The sequence below is a fragment of the Lontra canadensis genome, unplaced genomic scaffold, assembly GCF_010015895.1.
Source record: "Lontra canadensis isolate GAN:19392208 unplaced genomic scaffold, GSC_riverotter_1.0 scaffold75, whole genome shotgun sequence".
Classification (NCBI taxonomy): Eukaryota; Metazoa; Chordata; class Mammalia; order Carnivora; family Mustelidae; genus Lontra; species Lontra canadensis.
The window spans coordinates 7930704-7953048 of record NW_022631069.1 but is presented as its reverse complement, the minus strand read 5'-3'; the positions used below and the strand labels follow the sequence as shown (position 1 = coordinate 7953048).

At 36.4% G+C, this 22345-nt stretch overlaps 1 protein-coding gene across 2 annotated transcripts in view; it reads left to right on the top strand.

Annotated features, from left to right (window-relative positions):
* RAP1A (RAP1A, member of RAS oncogene family) overlaps nt 1–21615 on the top strand; it is a 77045-nt gene extending 55430 nt beyond the window's left edge. For both annotated transcript variants that reach the window (XM_032881450.1, XM_032881451.1), the window contains 7 exons: nt 532–615; nt 4995–5063; nt 7084–7140; nt 9448–9588; nt 11384–11527; nt 16843–16958; nt 19930–21615. In XM_032881450.1, coding sequence (XP_032737341.1) covers nt 559–615; nt 4995–5063; nt 7084–7140; nt 9448–9588; nt 11384–11527; nt 16843–16929 — 555 coding nt within the window. In that variant the 5' untranslated portion in view covers nt 532–558 and the 3' untranslated portion in view covers nt 16930–16958; nt 19930–21615. The remainder of the gene's footprint in view (nt 1–531; nt 616–4994; nt 5064–7083; nt 7141–9447; nt 9589–11383; nt 11528–16842; nt 16959–19929) is intronic.
* Nucleotides 21616–22345: the final 730 nt, after the last annotated feature.

Here is a 22345-nt window from a genome sequence, read left to right as displayed (position 1 = left end):
TTTACATGGTTCAGCTATAATAGTATAATGGACAAAATAGTATATAATTACTATATGTTATTTTAAGTAAATAAAATAGCATATACATTAATGCTAATGAGTGAACTTTTCAAAAAAGTGTGTTAAGTCATTTAAACAACAGCTTTGTAAAAAAATAAGTTCGTGATTGTAGTTATAAGACAACTACTAGTTTTAACCCGCTGAGCCACCCAGGGACCCCAAGACAACTACTAGTTTTAATCACCTTATTTTCTGGTCAAACACTCTGACAAGTAACATGAACAGGCCCTAAGGATGACTGATGCCTAGTCAAAGGTGATCTTTAATGAATTAAAATGCCTGGCAGTGGTTCTATAAACTTAGCTTAGAATCTGCATGGTTTTACTGTGTTCCTCTGTTCCCCTTAATAGCCTTAAGGGAAAAAGCAAACAAAAACCAAAGTACATCATATATTTCATGTAAGAGTTGCACATTCTTAGGCTATTCTTGGCAAGTTTATTAATCTTTAGATTTTTGTTTTTTTTTCCCCAGATTGTCAGTATTTAAACAGACCACATCATGCGTGAGTACAAGCTAGTGGTCCTTGGTTCAGGAGGCGTGGGGAAGTCTGCTCTGGTAAGTTAGCCACCTAACCCTAACTTAATTAGTATAATACAAGAAGAACATTGATATTTGCTTGTCTTAGACTTTTAGTCATTAGTGAGAAAAGGTGGCAGTATTTTTTATATGCCTAGTATTTGGCCCATAGGGGACAAAGATTCATTCAGTAACCACAGATGTGTAGCTTACAATGGTGCCTCATTCAGTCTTTCACTTAAGCAAATATTTACTGACTGCCTACCATGTACTTAGCACTCTGTGATTGTAATTCAAAGAGGAATAAGATTGTTCTCATTTTTTAAGGAACTTATATTCCAGTGGGGGAATACTGATTATTTCAAATACTAGTGGAGTAAGTCCTACCCTACTTCCACCCTAGACTTAAGTGAAATGAAGTTATTTTTTGTAGACATGCTGTATTTATTTAGCAGATATTCATTGAGCTTCTATACTGTCAGACTTTAGGGTGACAATAGTGAACAAAAACAGTCACAGTCCCTCAGAGCTTACCATGTAGTGGAAGAGATATAATAGTTACAAAGTTAAATGAAGAACTACCTCATTATAATTGTGAAAGAGATACTTTGAAAGAAAAGTACAGACTGTTAAGAGAGACTGACTGCTAGGACAAATGAACGTCAGTTAGCATTCCACCCAGGTCTGTGGCATGGGTGAACTGGAAGGCAAGTAGAGGGAAATGAAGTGAGAAGCAGGGACCACATCATGACTTGAAGGCCATATGAGAACTTGACTAATGTTGTGAGAACCCATTGAAAGTGTTTTTGTTTTTGTTTTTGTTTTTGTTTTTGTTTTTGTTTTCAGGGGCTGGGAGGTGGGAGGGGTGTTGACAGGATTAGATACATGTTTTAAAGAGAATACTTTGTTCAGTGTGGAGTGATTTAGGAGAGAAGCTGAGTGGACACGGGAGACCAGTTGGGAGTTAATGCTGAACCCCAGATTATTGTGTGGAACCTTATATTGGGGCTGTGGCAGTGAAGGAGAGAAGAGTAGATGTTTTGAGAATTAAATAACTTGGTGCTGGATTGGTTTGAGGACTAGGAGAGAAGGAGTTGTTGAGGATGATTCCCAAAGTTCTAGTTGTTGAACTACTAATTTTATGGATGGATCATTTAAGTAAAAGTGAATTACTGGAGAATGAGCAGATCTGAAAGTAAAAATCAAAAGTCATGTCAAATTTGGTTATGTGAGATGTTAAAGTAAATACATCAAATAAGTACTTAGTTCCTCAAGATAATAACCTTAAAAGAAACTTACATGATTTGGGGCACCATGTATATATCAGCAGTATTTAATTTCATGAGAATTATGTTACTTTTAAATTAGTACCTGTAAATTAGTACCTCTGTGGTGAATGAGAATATCTGTCATTTTAGATGCATATATTCAGGGCACCTGGCTGGCTCAGTTGGAAGAGCATGCGACTCTTGATCGTGGGGTTGTGAGTTTGAGCCCCACACTGGATGTATAGATTACTTAAATTAAAAAAAAAAAAAAACTTAAAAAATTAAATGTATATAACTTTAATTCAGCAAGTCTCTTGAAATTTCACATATAAGTTCATATATACAGAATAACATGGTCAAGGTTATCGATTGCAACATTCCTTACAGTGGTAAGAGTCTGGAAACAACCTAAATGTCTACCAGTAAAGGTTGGTTAAAAGTAAGTTTTTAATACACATTTTGAGTAGAATAATATATAACTATTAAAAAGAATGCAGCAGCTCTGTATGTACTGATATATAGTGATATCTCAGATGTATTATTTAGGGGGCAAGAAGGTACCACACAGTGTAGATGATCGTTTGATAACAAAGAAAAAGGGAGGGTGAGAAGCAAGATAGTATAAAATGTAGAGACCATCTCTGCAAGGTTAAATAAACTATACTGGTTACTTGGGGGTAGAATTGGATAATTGGGAACAAAGGTGATAGGTAGGGTTGGTTACTACTGCATACTCTTTTGTGTCTTTTGTATTTTATCCTATGCCCATGGTATTAACTTTTCAAAAAAAAAAAAAAAAATCCATAGGAATAATTGAAGTTGTCTAGGGAGAGATGAGAGAAAGAACAACTCAGGACTGAGCTCTGAATACCTCTCAACCTTTAAAGAGTAGATTGGATTGAAGGATCCACCATAGAAGAGTACATCTTATACTTGAATGTAAGGAAAGCATCTTTACCTGACTGCCCAGAAGTCAGGTTTAAAGGAGAGAGGAAAGAGATGATACAGAAAACACGGAGGTAGCTGGACTTGATAAAAGCAAGCTTCAGTAAGGCGATGGTGCCCTAACTGTGCTGGGGTAGGTTGTATAGTAAGTGAGTGCTGAAGAAACAGAACCCCGACTGTAGACAGGTGAAGAAGTCTGATTATCAGAGGGAGCAGAGAGAGGGGGGTGAAGCTGGAGGAGTAGTTGAGTTATGGGAAATTTTTATTTCTGGGTGGGAGATGGTAGAGCAAATGGTTTGTGTGCTGGAGGCAGTAATCCCGTGGAAAGGACAGTGGTGATATTGGAGAGGAAGGGAGTAATTGTTAAAGGTGTCAAAAGTTCAAGAAATAACAGAACTAAAATTAATGAATCATTGAAGTAACAATTAGTAAGCTCATTGTGCGCACACCAAAAAGACAGTTTGCAAACCGGGAACCTTCAAACCAGAACATGGAATGAGCCTCAGGGGTATATTGTTATAATAAAGCAGCTGATAGAGTGAGAAAGCAGTGACTCTTCAGTGACTGGTTATCGTGTTAGAATTTTCTTTAAATAATAGAGAATTGGTTCATGGTTACCTCATATCAACCTTGGGAAACTGTATGTTTTGCTTCTGATTTCCAGAGGCATAAGCAAGAAATGACCTCTAGGTCAATTTAGCTTTGCTAAATAAGCTAAATTAAGCTTTGTTTACATGACTAAACTGGTTTTATCTGCTCAGGGAATTTTCAGGCTTGTCTCTGTTTTTGATTTTAACACAGAAAGGACAGTAGGTAAAGAAGGTAGAGGAGGACTTTTATAAAATAAAAGTCGGTATCATTGAATGAGATGTCCCTGAGAACTGAGATGAGATTCAGAGAAATAATGAAAGCTTGCTTTATGAAGAAGGAAGTGAAAGGTGGGAGATTGTTTTTTATTTGTGCTAGTCTCTAACAATGGGCTTATAGAAAGCACTTAGATTCTCATACCAGCTTCTGCGTCTAGTGTCTAGCTATAGCATATGTTATATACCCTTTGGAAAAACACTGTAAATTTATGAGAAAAGTATTTGTGTCATGGTATAATGAGGACAGTAGGTTTTTTCCTAGACATCTGCTCTGGACCACATTTTGAGAACCTCTGTTCTAGTATAAGCATATTAGGAAGTTTTCCACGATCGAATTCTACAAAGTACTAAGATGATGAGGTGATTGAATCCTTGATAAAAATAATGATTAAAGTTTTTGGTATAATTATATCCTGAGTCCCCTTTGAAGAACAGGAGCTTAGTAAGAGGAAGAAGTTTGAAGTTTACTATATTCCAGTTAATGTATTTAGCTCAAGCTTAAACAGTGCATAATTTAAGTGTAGGTGACCTCAGGCCACATTCTTACCTTTCCTTACTTTTATGTGGTAGTGTACCAGACCCTATTTGAAAGCTGTCCAGGCAATATTTCACAACCATCTTCAGTACTTCTTTTTATTTACCAAATGATAAGATACCTAGTGTGAAGTCACTGTGTTTTTAGAAATCTTCGAGGGAGAAGTAGGTAATCTGGAAAAGATGAGTAAGCAGTATTTCCAATGAAAAAAGTAAGGCTTCGGAAGCAAAAAGGTTGTATATTTGGAATCTCAGCTGGCAGATGGGAAAAATAACTACTTCTAGGGAGAACATAGAACTTGGATATGACTATAAATTTAGTAAATTCGGTACTTTTTAATTTCCTTTTCTCTTTTCCCCCACAATGAGACTGTTTTAAGATTCTGGAAGATTTAGAACCTTTTGTCTCATTCCTTTAAAAGCATGAAATAAAAGTTACTATAGATACATAAAGAGGTATTAGGAGTTTAAGTACTAGTAAATTTTCATTTTTTTCATTAATTAGGATCTGTGTCCTTATTTGTATCTTTGTTGTGTTTTGAAACAATATAGTAATTATTTCACAGTGGGAGTTGGCTGCAGCATTGCTGACAGCCTTTAACATGACCATCTCCTTTCTCAATGTGCCCTCTTAGGTATGGTTGTATCCTTGTATTGAAAAATGAGACCGTACATCTGCATATTTACCCAGAATTTTCACGTAATTTCATTTAGTCTTTATCATTTTATAATGGTATAAGTAGCATTATGGAAGAGTTGATTTTTCTTTTAAGTGCTTAACTTTTCTCTGCTTTTTTTTTTCTAGACAGTTCAGTTTGTTCAGGGAATTTTTGTTGAAAAATATGACCCAACGATAGAAGATTCTTACAGAAAGGTAAAATGTGAAACTTGTGTACGCGTGCTTACAAATAGTTTCTTAGGACTTTAAAACTTGATCCATAGAATTGCTTTTTAAAAATCTTTTTTGCAAAGTGATATAAATCTTCTGTAACTGTTTTTAAAAGTTTCACCAGGACAGAGTATTTCTCATAAAATACTACTTAGCTACAGAGAGCTCTGTGTTCTGTTACTGATTAGTAATCTGTTCTTTAGTGTACACATTCTCCTGGTAGAGGGTATTTTTAATGTAGACTAGGTATATTTTTGACAACTCTTTTTGTGAAAATTAAGATCATTTTTATGCTCGAAGTTAACCAGTGACCAAAAGTTTTTATTTTGGTTTAGTTTTATAATAACTTTAAGAGATTTTTGACTATATATCTTAAGACTATAAGAAATTTGATATTGGGTTCTGTATGATACTATAATGGTAGATACATGTCATTACACATTTTCCCAACCCATAGAGTATATAACACCAAGAGTAAACCCATAAAGTAGACTATGGGCTTTGCATAATAATGATGTTTCTACGTAGGTTCACTAAGTGTAATACATGTACCAGTCTGGTGTGGGAGGCTGATGGTAGGAGAGGCTAGTGGGGAGTTGGAGAAGGGTATATGGAAACACTGTATTTTCTGCTCAGTTTTATTGTGACTCTAATGCCAAAGTTCTAAAACATGAAGATTATTCAAAAGAAAAAAATAAGTCTTGACCAAAAAATACTATTTTATTTCATTTTAGTCTAGCATTACGGGGAATTTTCATGATTTTATTTCCCAAGTATGTTAAGGAGGGAGGCAGAGAATTAAACCTTTCAACAAATAGGAAAGGATTACTTTGTTAGATGTTGTAGAATTTACCTTTAGTGGTGTCATAAGTTTTGTTAAATTATATAAGCTCATCCAGCCATACTGGCAGAGCAGTTTTGTTATCTGCAAATTGGAAATAAAATTGTGTTCTAGGTACATGGAGAAACTACAGACCTAACTCATGATTCATTTGAGCATGCGCACTTACTGATTGATTGCGCAGGTCCCCACAGGAGTCCTGTAAGTGGTGCCACAGTGGGTTTGTAACACTGCCCATGGTGCTTCTCAGTGATCCCTGAGCTGACACAGAAGCATTGAAAATAGGCCTTATGTCAATATGTTTATTTTTAGAAGTCAGTGTTGCAGTACTAAAATTGCCCCCCAAGACGCTGCTGGCTAAGCTGTAACTACAAACAGATCTGTACCTAGAATGTTGAAGATTGGACACTTTTCTTGGTTACTTCTTTATTAAAAATGTTCAACAAGGTTCATAGTTGATACTTTCTTTAGGCCAACCTTCTCTTACTTTATAAAACACTGGGGAGATAAAATTTCAGTATATAATATAAATTTAGAATATAAAATTTTACCTAATGCACATAGCTCTTCCAAAGACGTACCTTTTTCTTAAAGTCTTGAGGACTGTGTGAGTTCAGTGTTACTCATTTTAGTACCTCTGCATTCCCCTTATCTCTTAAAATTTTTCTGTGTATTTAATTTGGGGCATATTTTGGTAAAACTTTAGTAGTTGGAACGTGGTAAATTGGCAGAATTTTCTTTAAAATCTTGTCTGTATTTTGAGCTATTTAATACATTTGTGCTTTGTTTTCTTTGAAGATAATATATACATAATTTTCTACATTTTTTATTTCTGTTAGAACTATACCTGTTTGTTGCAGTTTTTCTTAAATGAGAGGATATGACCATTGCCTTATAATAGCAAAAATCATTACTCAGTTTATAGTGGTCAGAAAATATCTAAACTCAGCATTAACAATCCTGGCTTCTGTAGTATTAATAGAACATGCTTGAGACCTCCTGTTCTTTATTATAGTACCAAGTTAAATCTCAGCCAGTATAGCAAACTCCTAGAGAAAAGGCTTTGTAGTTGTTAATAGGTACTTGGAGCGAAGAGGTGGCAGGAAATTAGACTGACGTTTTAATTTTGATATTACTCTTTATTTTTCCTTCCTTCCCCAACAGCAAGTTGAAGTAGATTGCCAACAGTGTATGCTCGAAATCCTGGACACAGCAGGAACAGTAAGGATGTTTTCTCTTTTTCTGATAGATTTTAGTTGGTGAGCAGGTTTTATCGTCTGAATAATTCCTCTGAGTAAAAGTAATTGTTCTGATTAAGAACTAATTATCTAAAAGTAGGGTTTCTTAAATTTTCTTATGTGCTTCCAACCATCTGTGTTGTACTTCATACCCACATACTACTCTTAACATTGTGTTGAGTTCGCCTACAGAATGTGTACATTGCTTATCTTCTCTCTATATTGAGGTAAAGGATTACCCTATCACTGCTTTAAAAAAAGGGGGGGGTTTAAATCAAGAATTTTAGTTAAAATAGGTATTTCTCTGAGTTTCTATAAGACTGTGTCTCTTGGCACCATAGTCATTAATTTTTATCAAAATTGGTTTTGCCTTTTATTAGTATTTTAACATCTCAAGGGGCTGTTGACAGGTACATGTTTTCTGACAAAAATCTTTAGGATTATTTTGAGCCTCATTTTTCTCGACTTTAAATGACTGCTGTATGATGACATTAGTATGTCATAGGGTGCTTCTGATGATCAAATGAGATAGTGATTATAAATCCCTTGGCACAAGTGATATATAGTTATATATATGAGCTCCAAGTGTTTTCATTGCCTTCATTTGTCATCTCCTTGATAATTTTGTTATTAATTACTAATGATTTCCTGTTATACTGCCATAAATGCACATATTAAGTGATTTTTCTTTTTTTTTCCATATATGTAGACTTCACCTGTTGGGCAATTCTCAGCTTTAGAATAGATGGTATTCTTTAATGTTGTAAGTTGTTTAAAATTTAGCACAAATTTTCCACATAATTTTATAAAAATGATGAGAAAGTTTCATGTCATTAAAAAAAGCATTTAAGTAGACTGGAGCAGTTGTAGTGCTAATGATACTGTATTTTTCCATTCTTTTGTGGGAAAATAGATCTTGATTCCAGTAGGAAGCTTGGGGTCATTAGAACTACATCTTTCTTATATCTGTTGACTCAAAATATCTCCCCCTTTTGCCATTCCCCCCTATTTCCTTAGCTTCTGAATCAGCAGTCATTCCCCTCCGTTCCCAGATATGCCAAGAGTTAAAGAGCACTTTTCTCCTTTTGCCATTCATCACCTCCACAAGTGTGAAGGAGGTCTTTGTTCTTCTTGTCCAAATTAAGGAATTTCTTCCCTACCATAGAGATCTTTCCTTTGGGCCTTTAAATATCTTGTCATTCTCCCATCCTAGTGCTCAATGTACTGGGTCATAATTGCCTCTTAGTTGTCTGTGTCCCCAGGGCCTTCCATAAAGCTTGGAAAGTAGTTGATCCTCGTTGTGTCCCAGATCACTCCTTATTCCTTGAAGATTTTTACTCATTCTCTTCATCACTGCTTCAGGCAGAATTCTTGGTGATTTTAGTATTCAAATAAAATCTGTATGGATATTATAGATGATCCATTTCCTCAGCCTACCAGTTTATTGACCTCCATACTGCTTCAGCCATTCCTGCCCATGGTCTTACGTAGACTATATGATTACCAATAACAGACTATATGAATACTACCTTCATCTCACTTTTAGGCATGCTATTCTCCACCTCTTGTTGTTTTATCTCACTTTCTTTTATACTTTAAGCTTCGCTGGAACCTTCAGTCCATTTATCCCACCATCTTTGATTGTCCTCATATCCTAACCCCCTCTTCACATAGCTTCAAATCCATGGCCTGATCATTATGATCAGTCCTCTGAATGTATCCTCAACTTCCTTGGACTTTTCAGCAACCTCCAACGCAGTTGATCACTATGCTCTGTAAAAATTTTATTCCTTTGGCTTCCAGGAACCAACATTTGCTTGGTTTTCTCCCTCTATCATTGGTTATTCCTAAATCTCCTTTCCTGAGTTGTCTTCATCTCTCCAACCCCTTAATGTTGGAGGGCCTCAGGATTCAGTACTTGGACTTCTCTTTTCTAACAGCACTTTCTTGGAGGTCATCTTTAGTAGCGTCAGAATAATTTAATTAGGATCTATATGTAAAAAGGAATTATATACAGTTTTCTAAACCACACAGAAACCATGGTATATCATGATAAGGTGGTTAAGATCTCCCTTCTCATTCCTTAGTTCATTGTCATTGCTTCTAGTTGTGAAGTAGGGAACAAGAACATCTACCTCAAAGTTTCTAAAAACTGTGTAATAGGTCTTATATTCTTGTCATGAGAGCATGTAAGAAAAAATTCAGTAGCTTATATATGATTAATCAGATTTAAATTGTTCCAGTGTACATTCAAGAAATCATACTTATAATTGTACATTTTTTATTATAGGAACAATTTACAGCAATGAGGGATTTGTATATGAAGAATGGCCAAGGGTTTGCACTAGTATATTCTATTACAGCTCAGTCCACGTTTAATGACTTACAGGACCTGAGGGAACAGATTTTACGGGTTAAGGACACAGAAGATGTAAGTATTTTTCTATTTGTTTTAAAGATTGTATTAATTTATTTGAGAGAGAAAGAAAGAGACAGGACACGAGCAGAGGGGGAAAGGGAAAAGCAGACTCCCTGCTGAGCAGGGAGCCCATGGAGTTCAATCCCAGGACCCCAGGATTATAACTTGAGCCAAAGGCAGATGCTCAACCGACTAAGCCACCCAAGTGCCCCTGTTCTTCTCACTGTAAGACATACTGCTATCTCTCTGTGTCCAAATGAAAAGTGTCTCGTTTTCTATTAAGAGGATTTGGAGGGTAGCTACCACATATCTGAAGTCGTGATCAAAAAAATTTTACAACTTTCTAAATTTACCTACAAATTATATGCTAAGATAGAGGGCATGTATGATAAAGTGTTCATTGTGCTGTGTGTTAATAAGTGCATAGGGAAGGAAGAGGAGTCAGAGTACTTGGTAGAAGTGGGACTTGAGTTGAGCTTTGAAAGGTGGTAGTTATGTTTCAGAAACAGTGTTCAAAGAACATTAGTAAGAGCCATAATGGTATTTTCCACTTCTATAATTCTCTTGGTATAGTTTGTACTTACAGTTTTTTTTTTCCTTTGAATTATTTTAAAGATTTTAATTCACTGGGTTTTCGTAATTTTTTATTTTATTTTTGTTGCAGAATTCTTGTCTTATTTGATGAATAACGTCGTTGTTGTGCCTTTTTGCAAAGATGAAATGTATATTTTACATGTTTACCTCACTTTTGAACTACAGAGAGTTCCTTTTCAGTTGTATAAGTTGGGATATAAAATTTCATTTGTACCTTTCTTTCTGTTTTTGCATGTTCTTTCTCATTATTAATGGGAACATATGTACCTGCTCAGGACCTTAACTTTGGGTAATACTGTAGGCGGAAGGGATTTCTATCAAATGACTCAAGATCATCCATAACCTAGTGAATACTTCTTTTCCTTCCCATGAGTAATTTATCAAAGAGACTTCTGTTTTCATAGGCAATTACATGCAAATCACTGAACTCCGGTAATGTTAATCTCTTCATCTCGTGTCATAATTAAAAAAGATGGACTTGTTGATGTCTAATATGTCATCTAACATGTGATAATTGCCTGGTTTAGGTACAAGATCCACCATGTCCCTTAAATCCTTTCTTGTGTATAGTGCCCATCACCTCACAAATGACTGTTCTGTGGACACCTTTTATCTTAAGGATGTTATACAGTTTGTTAGCAACTTGTTTTATTGCAAGTAGGGGCCGCATTTCTGCTATGGGGGAAAAGGGAAGGCATAGCTGCTTTGTGGCTCTATTTTAATTGTTACTGCTGCTTAATATCTCACCTAAACTGGTCTTCAGATCTAATGTCAAATAAAGAAGTAGAGCTTGTTACCTTGTTGGTCTTGCCAACTACTTTTGGAACCTGTTGGACCTGGGAGATGAAGCTCTTAAACCACAGTTAGGCCCAATGAATACATTCTTCTCTGCATTGCAGGAGGTTCCTTTTCCCTCAGATTTTTGTACTTGGAATTCAGCTATATTATTAGTAGTCCACATGAGAATTATACCATTATATCCTTAAAGTAATTTAGCTAATGAACATAGTAGCATCTCTTCCATATTTTTTCTGTCTCTTCCTGTTCTATCTACCTTCTTTCTCCCAATATGCGTACATAGAATTTTTTAAGCACTTGGTGAAGCTTATTGTCCTAACTAATAGATTTCAATTGGTGACAGGTAGTTACTTACTTAAAAGAGGCTAAGGAACAAGTACGCTAGTGCTCATATTGTGTTTTTTCCTTCCCATAGGTTCCAATGATTTTGGTTGGCAATAAATGTGACCTGGAAGATGAACGAGTAGTTGGCAAAGAACAGGGTCAGAACTTAGCAAGACAGTGGTGTAACTGTGCCTTTTTAGAATCTTCTGCAAAGTCAAAGATCAACGTTAACGAGGTAACCTACAGCTGCTAGACAGCACAAATAAGTGCCTTTTTAGTTATCTTTCTTTTAAGGTAATAGCCAAAACCAAATTTTTTGAAGAAAAAAAAATTGTTCTTCTAATTGGTCTTGAATCTATCAGTGTACAGAGAACACTAAGTAATTCCTAGAAACCATATTTTCTCACTTACATAAAATCACTTTGATGGTTGTGATGAAGACACTTATATTTACCTTACTGGCAAAGAGAAAGTTTAAGTTAAACAATGTGTTTGAAGTCCTGCTAAGCTTCTGAATGATATGCCGGAAGGTAGTATGTGCAGATTGTCCTATCACCCTTGCACAGTTATCTATGCACATGTGTGTAAATAGGTTGTAAAGTCAAGTAGGAAAATATAAAAATCAAAGTAGTTATTGAGCTTATGAACTTAGGTTATACAGAAAGATATATGAGGTAATACATCATGGGTATCCCAGAATTTGGTGTTTTGAGTCAGGCCTTCCTTTGGTTTCTAACTCATGGGAGAAATCTGAGCATAGACGTGGAACTAGAATTCACCCACTCTTTGAGGCCTGATGAGGCAGGTGCCCAAGGCTTTTTTCGTCTCTGACTTAAGCCTTCCAACCATCTTGAGAACAAAGCTGTGACAGGACATGCTTAATCAGCATGCCCACTGACTGGGTGTCAGTCCAGTACCCTACTGGATCCCTGAAGATCTGTGCAGTTCCAACTAGCACCACCAACCGACCAAAACCTCAAGAGGTTCTCTTTGCTTTTGTTAATTTTAACATATTTAACATAAGCTTTTTAAAACAACGAACCAACCAGAGGAGGCTTCTCTCCTTTCCCTGTAATGCATAAGTCTTCACTGGCCTGTTTGCTTGTCATTTGTGGCATCACAGGTAATCTGTCAGCTCAGCTCACTCATAACATATGTGAGAGTTACAAGGGCCTTAGGTTATCAGCATCCTGTGTTTTTGTTTGCTGTTCCTGTCTGGCCTTTGGGTCTGTAGGTCATTTTTCCTTGACTTAATATTATGCTTGTAGGCTGTTGTTTGACTTTTAAAATGATTAAGTTACTTTAAACATCTGACAGGCAAAAAAATTGAGCTTGTTGCACATCCTCTCTTTTTAAATAACCAAGAATGTTAAAGCTTGCTTTGTTAGGTAAAACCAATTTTTGTAAGTACATAAAATATTCATAAATTTCATTATTCAGCAGATACTGATTGTGTACCTGTGTGTCTGGCAGTGTGTCGGGCACTGGGGTAACAGTGATCCAGACAGACACTGTTTCTGCCCTAGAGAAGTTTACATCCTAGTGGGTGAGATCTTCAGCAGTCATTTCTTTTTCATTGCCAAGTAAATGAAAGGAAGTATGATACGCTTTTAGCTTTAGCTTTCTCTGTTGTGGAATTAGAGTTTTATAGATATTATTTAGAAAAATGTAACTAATGATAAAATTCTAAGTTGTTTTTTTTTTTTTTTAATTTTATTTATTTGAGAGAGCGTTCATACAAGGTGGGGGGACAGCAGGAGAGGGAGAAGCAGACTCCCTTCTGAGCAGGGAGCCTGATATAGGGCTCCATCCCAGGACCAGGATCATGACCTGAGCTGAAGGCAGATACTCAACCAACTGAGCCCCTAAAATTTTAAGTTTTCATACAGTCTTTTCTCAAAAAAGAAAGGAAGGAAGGAAGAAAAAGAAAAGAAAAGGAAAACAGAGATAAAAAGCATTGGGAGGGGGCTTATGCATCCTTGCATGCTCGCTGTCTCACAAATAAATCAATCTTGGGGGGAAAAAGCATTAGGATGATGCGTGAGGTTGGCTAGGGAAACAGTAGTGCAGGGTCACCACTGTAGGATGATTGACCTTAGGGATCTGGTTCCTTGCTATCCCTGTTCTCACCCTCACTGGTACCTGCCCACCAGGTTCACAGGACATGGCTCTCTGGGGCTGAGTGGGGTCAGGATCCACTGAGCACCATGGGCTGGTGGTGTTCCTTACTTATAAAGCATTAAATGTTTGTGGGAACTCCTCTGCTACTTGTTAAGCCTCCTGGATTATAGTTTCCAGTGCCCCAGAGCTCTGTTTTCACAGCAGTGTTGTTAAACCTTGATGTGAGGGTTTATTAAATGTGGAGAACAGTAAAACAATATGGAATACGTTAGCTATTTAAGGCTCTTTACTCTTGTGAGGGACATACAAACTTTAAACTAGCGTATAATATTTGAGTTTCTTTTAATGTTTCTCTCTCTGTAGCCTGATAATACAGATACAGAGTTCCTTTGATAGTTAATAGTTCATCAGACAGCTAATGCTTTGTGAATATACATGGGATTTCTGTTGGATTCAAATTTCAGATCACACAGGGACATACTGCTTGGCTAAATAACCCTCTAGTTCCTGCCACCTATAGCAGAGTATACATGTTCAACTCTTATCCACGCCAGTTTTGCTATGTTCTGAAAGTGGAATCACAGTTCTTTGCTGAGGCTGGAATCATAATTGGAATCAAGACATCCCAGTTGAGTAATGGCAGAAGGATTGGGAAAGTATTCTTTATTCACTTTAGATTTTCCTGGGGATCAGAGAGAGATGAGGAAGGACCTAGGTGGAGGCCTCTGAGTGTGTCTAACCAAATACTTACTATAGCTTGAACTTGCCTTCATCACTGAACCAGCTGTTGGAGTGAGGTGGGCCTCATTTGCCAAAGAAGTCATTGAGGATATCACTGCGAAATCAGTCAGTGTAGTACAGAAACCCCAAACTAGCTGGCATGAAGAAACATATGGCTTTGATTCTTTGACTATTTTAGTTTATCCTTTTAGTTTTTTATCTTATAGTTTATGCATTAAGGCTGGGGAACAAATGAGAACTTGTTCGTGGCTATGCATATTAAGTTCTTAGAGGGTTCCAGAATTGTGAAACAAACTGCTGTTTTGTTCGCAAATCCAGTGTTTTCAGCTTTCTTAGAAATAACATAATAGAGAACTTAAATGGTTTGAAAAAGATGGCAGTGGGGAGGATAGAGCAGAAAGAAAGGAGTATAAATGAATCACTTAAAGCTTTGAGACAAATCACTCAATAGTGGCTTTTTTTTCCTTTTTAATAATTAGCCTTTTAATCTTAGGACCATTTTTAAAAATACATGAAATTGTTTTATCTGAGGACCATCTTAAAAAATGATTTTAAAAATTATTTTACTTTTAAAATTTACTGAAAGTATTTAAGAACAATAAGAATTTGTTTACTCTTCATCCAGATTCACCAGTTAACATTCTGTCAGTGTTTACGTATCAAACTCCTTTACTCCCAAATACGTTAGTGTATGTACCATTATATCAAAGACATTTTCTTACGCAACCACAACGCAGTTACTAAAATCAAGAAAATTGTTATTTGCACAGTCCCTGTTCAGTGCATATTCAGATTTTGTTGTTTGTCCCTGTAACTTTTGATAAACTTTTTTTTTTAAGATTTTATTTATTTATTTATTTGACAGAGAGAGAGAGAGAGAGAGATCACAAGCAGGCAGAGAGGCAGGCAGAGGCAGAGAGAGAAGCAGGCTCCCCACTGAGCAAGGAGCCTGATGTGGGGCTTGATCCCAGGACCCTGAGATCATGACCTGAGCTGAAGGCAGCAGCTTAACCCACTGAGCCACCCAGGCGCCCCACTTTTGAAATACTTTTACAAAGCGCTATTTATTACAGACGAGTCATAGTAAAGAGTTTCTGTGATTTTTGCTTCTCAGGTCATTAGTTAGTAAGTATTTGCATTTCAGAGCAAAGAACCAAATTCATCTGATCTGTTTAATTGTTCCAATATTTGGGCATACTTAGCACTGTGAAACATATAAACACGTCAGAATTAAAATAATCTGCTTCTGTGAAATAAATACTATTGAATTTATGTCTTTGATGCCTTCCATTTTTCATCCAAAATGAATCAAAAAGATGTATTAATAGAGATTGTCACTTCAGTTGGGGGTCACATACTTTTTCTCTTTTTCACTTTAGCCAAAATTAATAGCACCAAAAACAGCAAACATAAATCATATGCTTTTACATGTGGTATCTCGAGAGGAACATGGTATCTCTTCTGTCCTATTCTAGCCAAAAATATACATAAATCTTAGCATGAGGAAAGATCAGACAAACCCAAACTGAGGGAAATTATATAAAGTTACTAACCATCTCTTTTCAGAAATGACAATGTCATGAAAGCCAAAGACTGAAGAACTATTCCAGATTTTAAGATATTAAAGTGACAGAAAATTAAATGCAGTATGTGATCCTAGATGAATCCTTTGAGGGTGGGGAGCAGGAATTCTATATAGGACATCATTGGGGTAACTGATAAAATTGGGATCTGCACTGTAGATGATACAGAGTAACATATCAGTGCTTAAATGTATTCGATGTATAACTGTAACATGGTTATGGAAGAATATCCTTGCTCTTAGAAGATATACACTCAACCACTAAGGGCCCTGTTGTATGCAGACTACTCTCCGATGATTTAGAAAATAAGAATGTATTTAGAGAGAAATGATAAAGTTCACATGGCTAAATGTTACTAATTGGTGAATTTGGGTAAAGAATATACACCAGTCCTTAGTATTCTTGCAACTTCTCTGTAAGTTTGAAGTTTTTTATTTTCATTTAAAGATTTATTTAAGAGAGAGAAAGCAAGCACACATGAGAGCGAGGGGAGGAGCAGAGGGAGAGGGAGACAAGCAGACTCTGTGCTGAGCGGGAAGCCAGTCATGGGGCTTGATCCCAGGACATTGAGATCCTGTCCTGAGCTGAAATCAAGAGTCAGACACTTAACCAGCTGAGCCACCAAGGTACCCCAAGTTTGAAGTTTTTAAAAAACAAAATAAATGTGTTCATATTCAAGTTGACCATCAACTGTTCCCTTAATCATTATGTTTTGAAGCATATAAGATTCCATGAGGAATAAAACGTCACTACCTTGTTTTTCACTACTGATATTTTTCTTGTTAATATTGAATATTTAAGAGCAAGTTTTTAACCTTGTTTTTCACTACCTTGTTTTTCACTACTAATTTTTTTTCTTAAGTCGATATTGAATATCTAAGAGCAAGTTTTTTCCCTCGTGGTAAGTTGATAAGTCTTGCTTTACCCTGACCGAGAGCCACGTTTTAAGAAACCTGCTGTTAAAGCAGCAAAATACAGATCCAAGAGCAGAATAACATTTAACAGAACCAAGGTGGTTTTGTAGAGCAAAAGCTCAAGTGTTTGTTGAATAAGACTTTTTTTTCTTGTGTTGTGTTTTGTTTTGTTTTGTTTTGTTTTGTTTTAGATATTTTATGACCTGGTCAGACAGATAAATAGAAAAACACCAGTGGAAAAGAAGAAGCCTAAAAAGAAATCATGTCTGCTGCTTTAGACCCACAGTAAGCAGCAGCTCTGAGCCAGGTAAGATACTGAAAACAGAACAAATGCCTTGCTCATGCTCTTACTTTGGGCTTTCCCCAACCCTAACCACTTCCCATTTCACTTGTTAGGGTATTTCCAGGTTTCTGCATCTTGTAAATGTGATATATAGCGTGTAGATGTGTTCATCTATTGCTAATTTGTCTCTCTCCTTATGAGATTGTAAGCTGACTGAGGGTGAGGACCACAGATGTTTTGTTCACTGCTGTGTCCCCAGTGCCGGCTACAGAACGAGTATTCCAAAAATAGAATTCCTTCCAGGGTCCCTCCTGAGTTCCTGGCAAATTAAAGTCGAATGTGGTTCATCTGAAACAAAATGCTTAAGTGCACATTTGATACGTTATTTCGAAGTGAACACACCTTTGTGTATCAGTAATAGTCATTCCTCCCCCAGTGTAACCCCTGCCCTGATTCCCAACACCATCATTGGTTTTGCCTCTCTTTGAACTTAACATTCGCAAAAACAGGTATTATGTCTGGCTGCTTTTACTCAAAAATATGTTTTCGAGAATTATCTTAATAAAGATGTAACTGCAGTACCATATGGCAGTAGTTCATTTTTATTGTGTGACTGTACTAGCAGTCTGTTTATGTATTTTGCTCTTGATGGACATTTATATTTTTGAGAACTTTATGGATAATTCTGTGCAGTCTTGCATGAGTCTTTATGCACATGTGCATCATTTCTCTTTGGTGTGTACCTAGGAACAAAATGGCCAGACTATACACTTATATATAGGAGACCAGCTTTAGTAGATACTGCTAAAAGGTTTTTCAAGGCAATTGGACCAATTTATACACTTGCTAGCAGCTGATGAGTTCCACGTCCTCCCCAGAGTTGGTGTTGTCAGTCTTTTTAACTCAAGCCATTCTGCTGGCTGTCTGATGCTATGTTTTGGTAGTCATTTCCTCTCGGGTCTAGTTTGATTTCTTTGAAATGTTTTGTCTGTAGACTTCTAAGTATAGTTGACTTTAGTACCATTTAAGTTTTCATTAAAGTGACCCCACTGGAGAGAAATTAGTGGCAGCATTGAAGCTGCCTGTCAAGTGAAAAACCACGCCCTGTGGGAACCATGTGTTTTTCTCTAATTATGTATATGAAATCCCCTGAACAGTGTCTACTTATCTTCACGAACTCTACAAACTATACCATAATGGGATATTTTCATGAAGTGATTTTATGAGGTCATTTGATGCTGGTTATGTGCATATTACTAATCTAGGTCTAGTTAGAGGAACGTCTACTGTTCCCACTTGAGAGTTGGTTACACTTAGTCTTGTTAGTCGCTTGGGTCCATCAAGCAGATTACCTGTTCCAGAGCACCAAATTAATGAATATGTGCTTCCTTAGAGACCTAGATGAATCTCTCTCTTCAGGGAAACAACTGTGTAATTGTACCCCCCCTTTAATTTAGTTTAATTTAATTTTCTTGGTACCCTCCCTTCCTAAATGAAGGTCAAGGAAAATGGGGAGAAAGGAGGGAACAGCATGGGATTGCTTCTGATTGGATTTAAGAAAGACAGATTCTGGTCAGATGTTTGCTTTATGCTTTTAGTGAAATCTTGACTCAATAACTGTAAATCATTAGCTCCCTGAAGGTGATGATTTTAAAATTTGCTGGTGTTTGTTTAGGTAAGGATGCAAAGGTAAGGAAAATAGGACTCCAGTTCCTATTCTGAGCTATATCACCTAACTCTCTTACTTAAGTCAACTATAGTTGATTGACTTGCTGATGCCATTACCTTAGCTGACCCTAGTTTAATTTCCAGTTCTCTAGAAAATGTTCTAGCTTATGTTTAAAGGAAGAGGTGCCATCTCCTGGCCTGTTACAAAAATTCATTCATATACACCCTGCAGTGTATTGTGTATTACCTGAGAGAAGAGAAATCTTGGCCTTCATCTAGAAATGAGATTTTCATCCTGGTTGTATAAATTCTTGGGTTCTGATATGTAACTCGGCCTAACAATATATTTAATAAGTCACCTGAACAAATGATGGGTCAGTTAGCAGTCAGAATACTTGGCAGAGCAAAGAAATCACAGAGTGATTATAGACTGGAAGTGCCATGTTGGTTCCACTTGAAAAGTATCAAGATAAGGGGTAAATTTAAGTAGCTATGTATGTTTTTAGTAAGAGTACATGAACCATAAGGGCAGTGTATCTGACCTTGCCCTTTAAGCAAGATTGTATTGAAACATGTTAATCTCTTTTTAGTATGTCCCACTTCTAAAGACTCGAAGAGGAAATTCTTCCTTTAACCTAGTTCTTTTCTGCTGAGCAATACAACTAATGTGGAGCCTTCTGCCCTTGCATATGGGGGTCAGCTCTTTCTGTGTCATCTCTTCTGGTCCTAACCTGTATTAGAGGTGGTAATCCTAGGGACACCTGCATGGCTCAGTCGGTTAAGCGTCTGACTCTTGGTTTCAGCTCAGGTCATGATCTCAGGGTCATGAAATTGAGCCCCTCCGACGAGCCCTAGCATTGGGCACCATGCTCAGCATGGAGTGTGCTTAAGGGATTCACTCTCTCTCTCTCCCCACCCCTCCTCCCATTTGTGTGCACACTCGCTCACTCGCTCTCTAAAATAAATAAAATCTTAAAAAAAAAAAAAGTGGTAATCCTAATACTCTATAGTTCTGAAATGATTGGATAAAGAAATTTTATACACAGGTGTCATTTCCTTTTTGGGGAAAAAAAAAGATGATAATGGGATAGAAATAAAATAATGACTGTTTTCCTTTTTACACACAGGACTGTCAGATGGTGAAATTAATAAAACTAAAATGGCCCTGTTACTGTAGCTGTTTAGTATAATTTAGTTGTCTAGTAACAATCAGCCCATATCTGTTTCTTTCTCTATGATTATCTGCTTGTTCACTACCATCTTCTGACATCAAGAGGTTAGCCATATCTATGTATATATATAAATATATATCTGTTCAATGTTCTAGATTACAGGAATGAAGAACTGTTGCCTAATTGGGAAGTGCCAGCATTCCAGACTTCAAAAAATTAAATCTGAAGAGGCTTCTCCTGTTTTATATATTATGTGAAGAATTTAAATCTTATATTGGTTTGCACAAATTCCCTGGAGAAAAAAAATTGCTCTGTGTATATCTCTTGGAAAATAAGACAATAGTATTTCTCCTTTGCAATAGCAGTTATAACAGATGTGAAAATAAATATACTTGACTCTAATATGATTATACAAAAGAGCATGGATGCATTTCAAATGTTAGATATTGCTACTATAATCAGATGATTTCATATTGACCTTTTTATCATGATTCTTCCCTGTCAAGCACTAAAAGTTGAACCATTATACTTTATATCTGTAATGATATAGATTATGAAATTTCCCCTCAAACTCATTGCAGCAGATAACTTTTTGAGTCATTGACTTCATTTTATATTTAAAAATTATGAAATATCATTCTGTCATTATATTCTAATTAAAATTGTGCATAATGCTTTGGAAAAATGGGTCTTTTATAGGAAAAAAAACTGGGATAACTGATTTCTATGGCTTTCAAAGCTAAAATATATAATATACTAAACCAACTCTAATATTGCTTCTTGTGTTTTACTGTCAGATTAAATTACAGCTTTTATGGATGATTAAATTTTAGTACATTTTCATTTGGTTTGTGTGTTTTTGTTATTGTTTATAGATTTAAGGCTTTTATTTTATAATGGCCACATTGTTTTAAATGCAGTAGTTCCTTTCTGCCTGTACCTACAGAACACTTGGCTTTAAACCCCTAAGTCATTAGTAATTTCTCTAAGAACAGACCTCACACTTTCTGTTCTAGATGTATTTATTACTCCTATACAGCAGACTACATCAGACTACATAGAATAGTTTTGTATATTCTCTCTTGATCTTAAAGATTGTATCTTATTGAATAAGATATCCCACTGTGTATTATTTTTATATGTAAAAATAAGTTTAATACTGTATCAGGGGTTAACTTTACTATTTAAAATCTTCCACAGCTTGTAATTTCATCAAGGGAATCCTTTTGTCATTGTTAATTTGTTGGGCATAAGCCCACCAATGAAATGTTATGTAAAAATATTCAGATTTGCTTTATAATAGATTGAAGAATTTGAGAAAAGTGGGAAAAAGTGAAAAAGCATACAAAGAATGTATCAGTTGCTTTTGCTTCGACTATATATGAGGTAGTATAGTAGTCGTAGTATGGAAAAAATCGCTAAGTTAAAATTTTAGCTGGCTATATAGTGGTGCTTTTCTTTTCCTTCCCAGTTGTTTCTGTTTTTACAAAGATGGCGCTCGATGAGGACATGGATCTAGGGTATCAGTATGATTTACGTGTTCTCCATAGAGGTAGAGCAGAACAGCTTGTCAGCCAGTTAAGTGCTGGTGAAGGAAAGAAACAAGCTGAGAAAACCCTGTGCCTTGTTCCTGAATACTGAGGAGAAGACTAGTCCTAGAAAGTCTACATCACTGCTCAGGGATCTAGATACTGTCTCGCTGCAACCAGGTGTGAAGTAGTGTTCAGACCTTGCTGAGACTTTCCAGGAATGTGGTCAGGCCATCGGTTACTAAATTCAGATTTAGGAATAAGATTTCAAATGTAAACTCTGACCAACATGAGAAAATGTTAAAATATTGTTTAAAAAAAAAATTTTTTGGAAATTGTATTCTTTTGAGTTTCTAATAAATTTAGTTAACTAATACTTTCCATCTACTGATCCAGTGACATGTATGCCTGGGATTAAGGGGCCAAAAATCTAATAAATGCAATAAATTAAAAATAAATAAGTGAAGCATTAGGGCCAGTTTGTCCAGGTCAAGGTAGCATAATTTAAGGTCCTTTGGAGCCATTCTGCTTGAAGACTCACCTCTCAGACATTCTTTTGGACTTAAAATCATAGACAAACATCTCACACATCAGTAAAAATCGCTAAATATTACCTGTTCCATAGGTTGTGGTGTTATTTGCCAGATAGATACAAAATCATTAAGTAAGAGTAACTCCCAAGTTAGAATCTGCTGGACTAAAGCATCAGTTTGTCCTGTTTTAGTACGTGGAAGAGAAAGACAGTGCTGGATTCCTTGGTCACATCTTGCACAGTCCACTCGGGATGCGATAGGACTGTGAGGAGATGTCCCGGCAGGACCTGCTGAAGTCAGGGACGTGCGTGCTGTTGCCAGGGAACCTGCCGCTGCTGAGTGAGGCACAAGGGTGGCCTGTCAGAAAGGGAGATGCGTGTGCTTTCATCTTGTCCCTGTGGACTCTGTAGTCTTCGTTCCAGAGGGGAAGGAGCCCCAAAATAAGATGTAGTTGATGTATTTTTTATAGCTGAAAAGTCAAAAAGCCCTCAAGGATATTATATATGAAT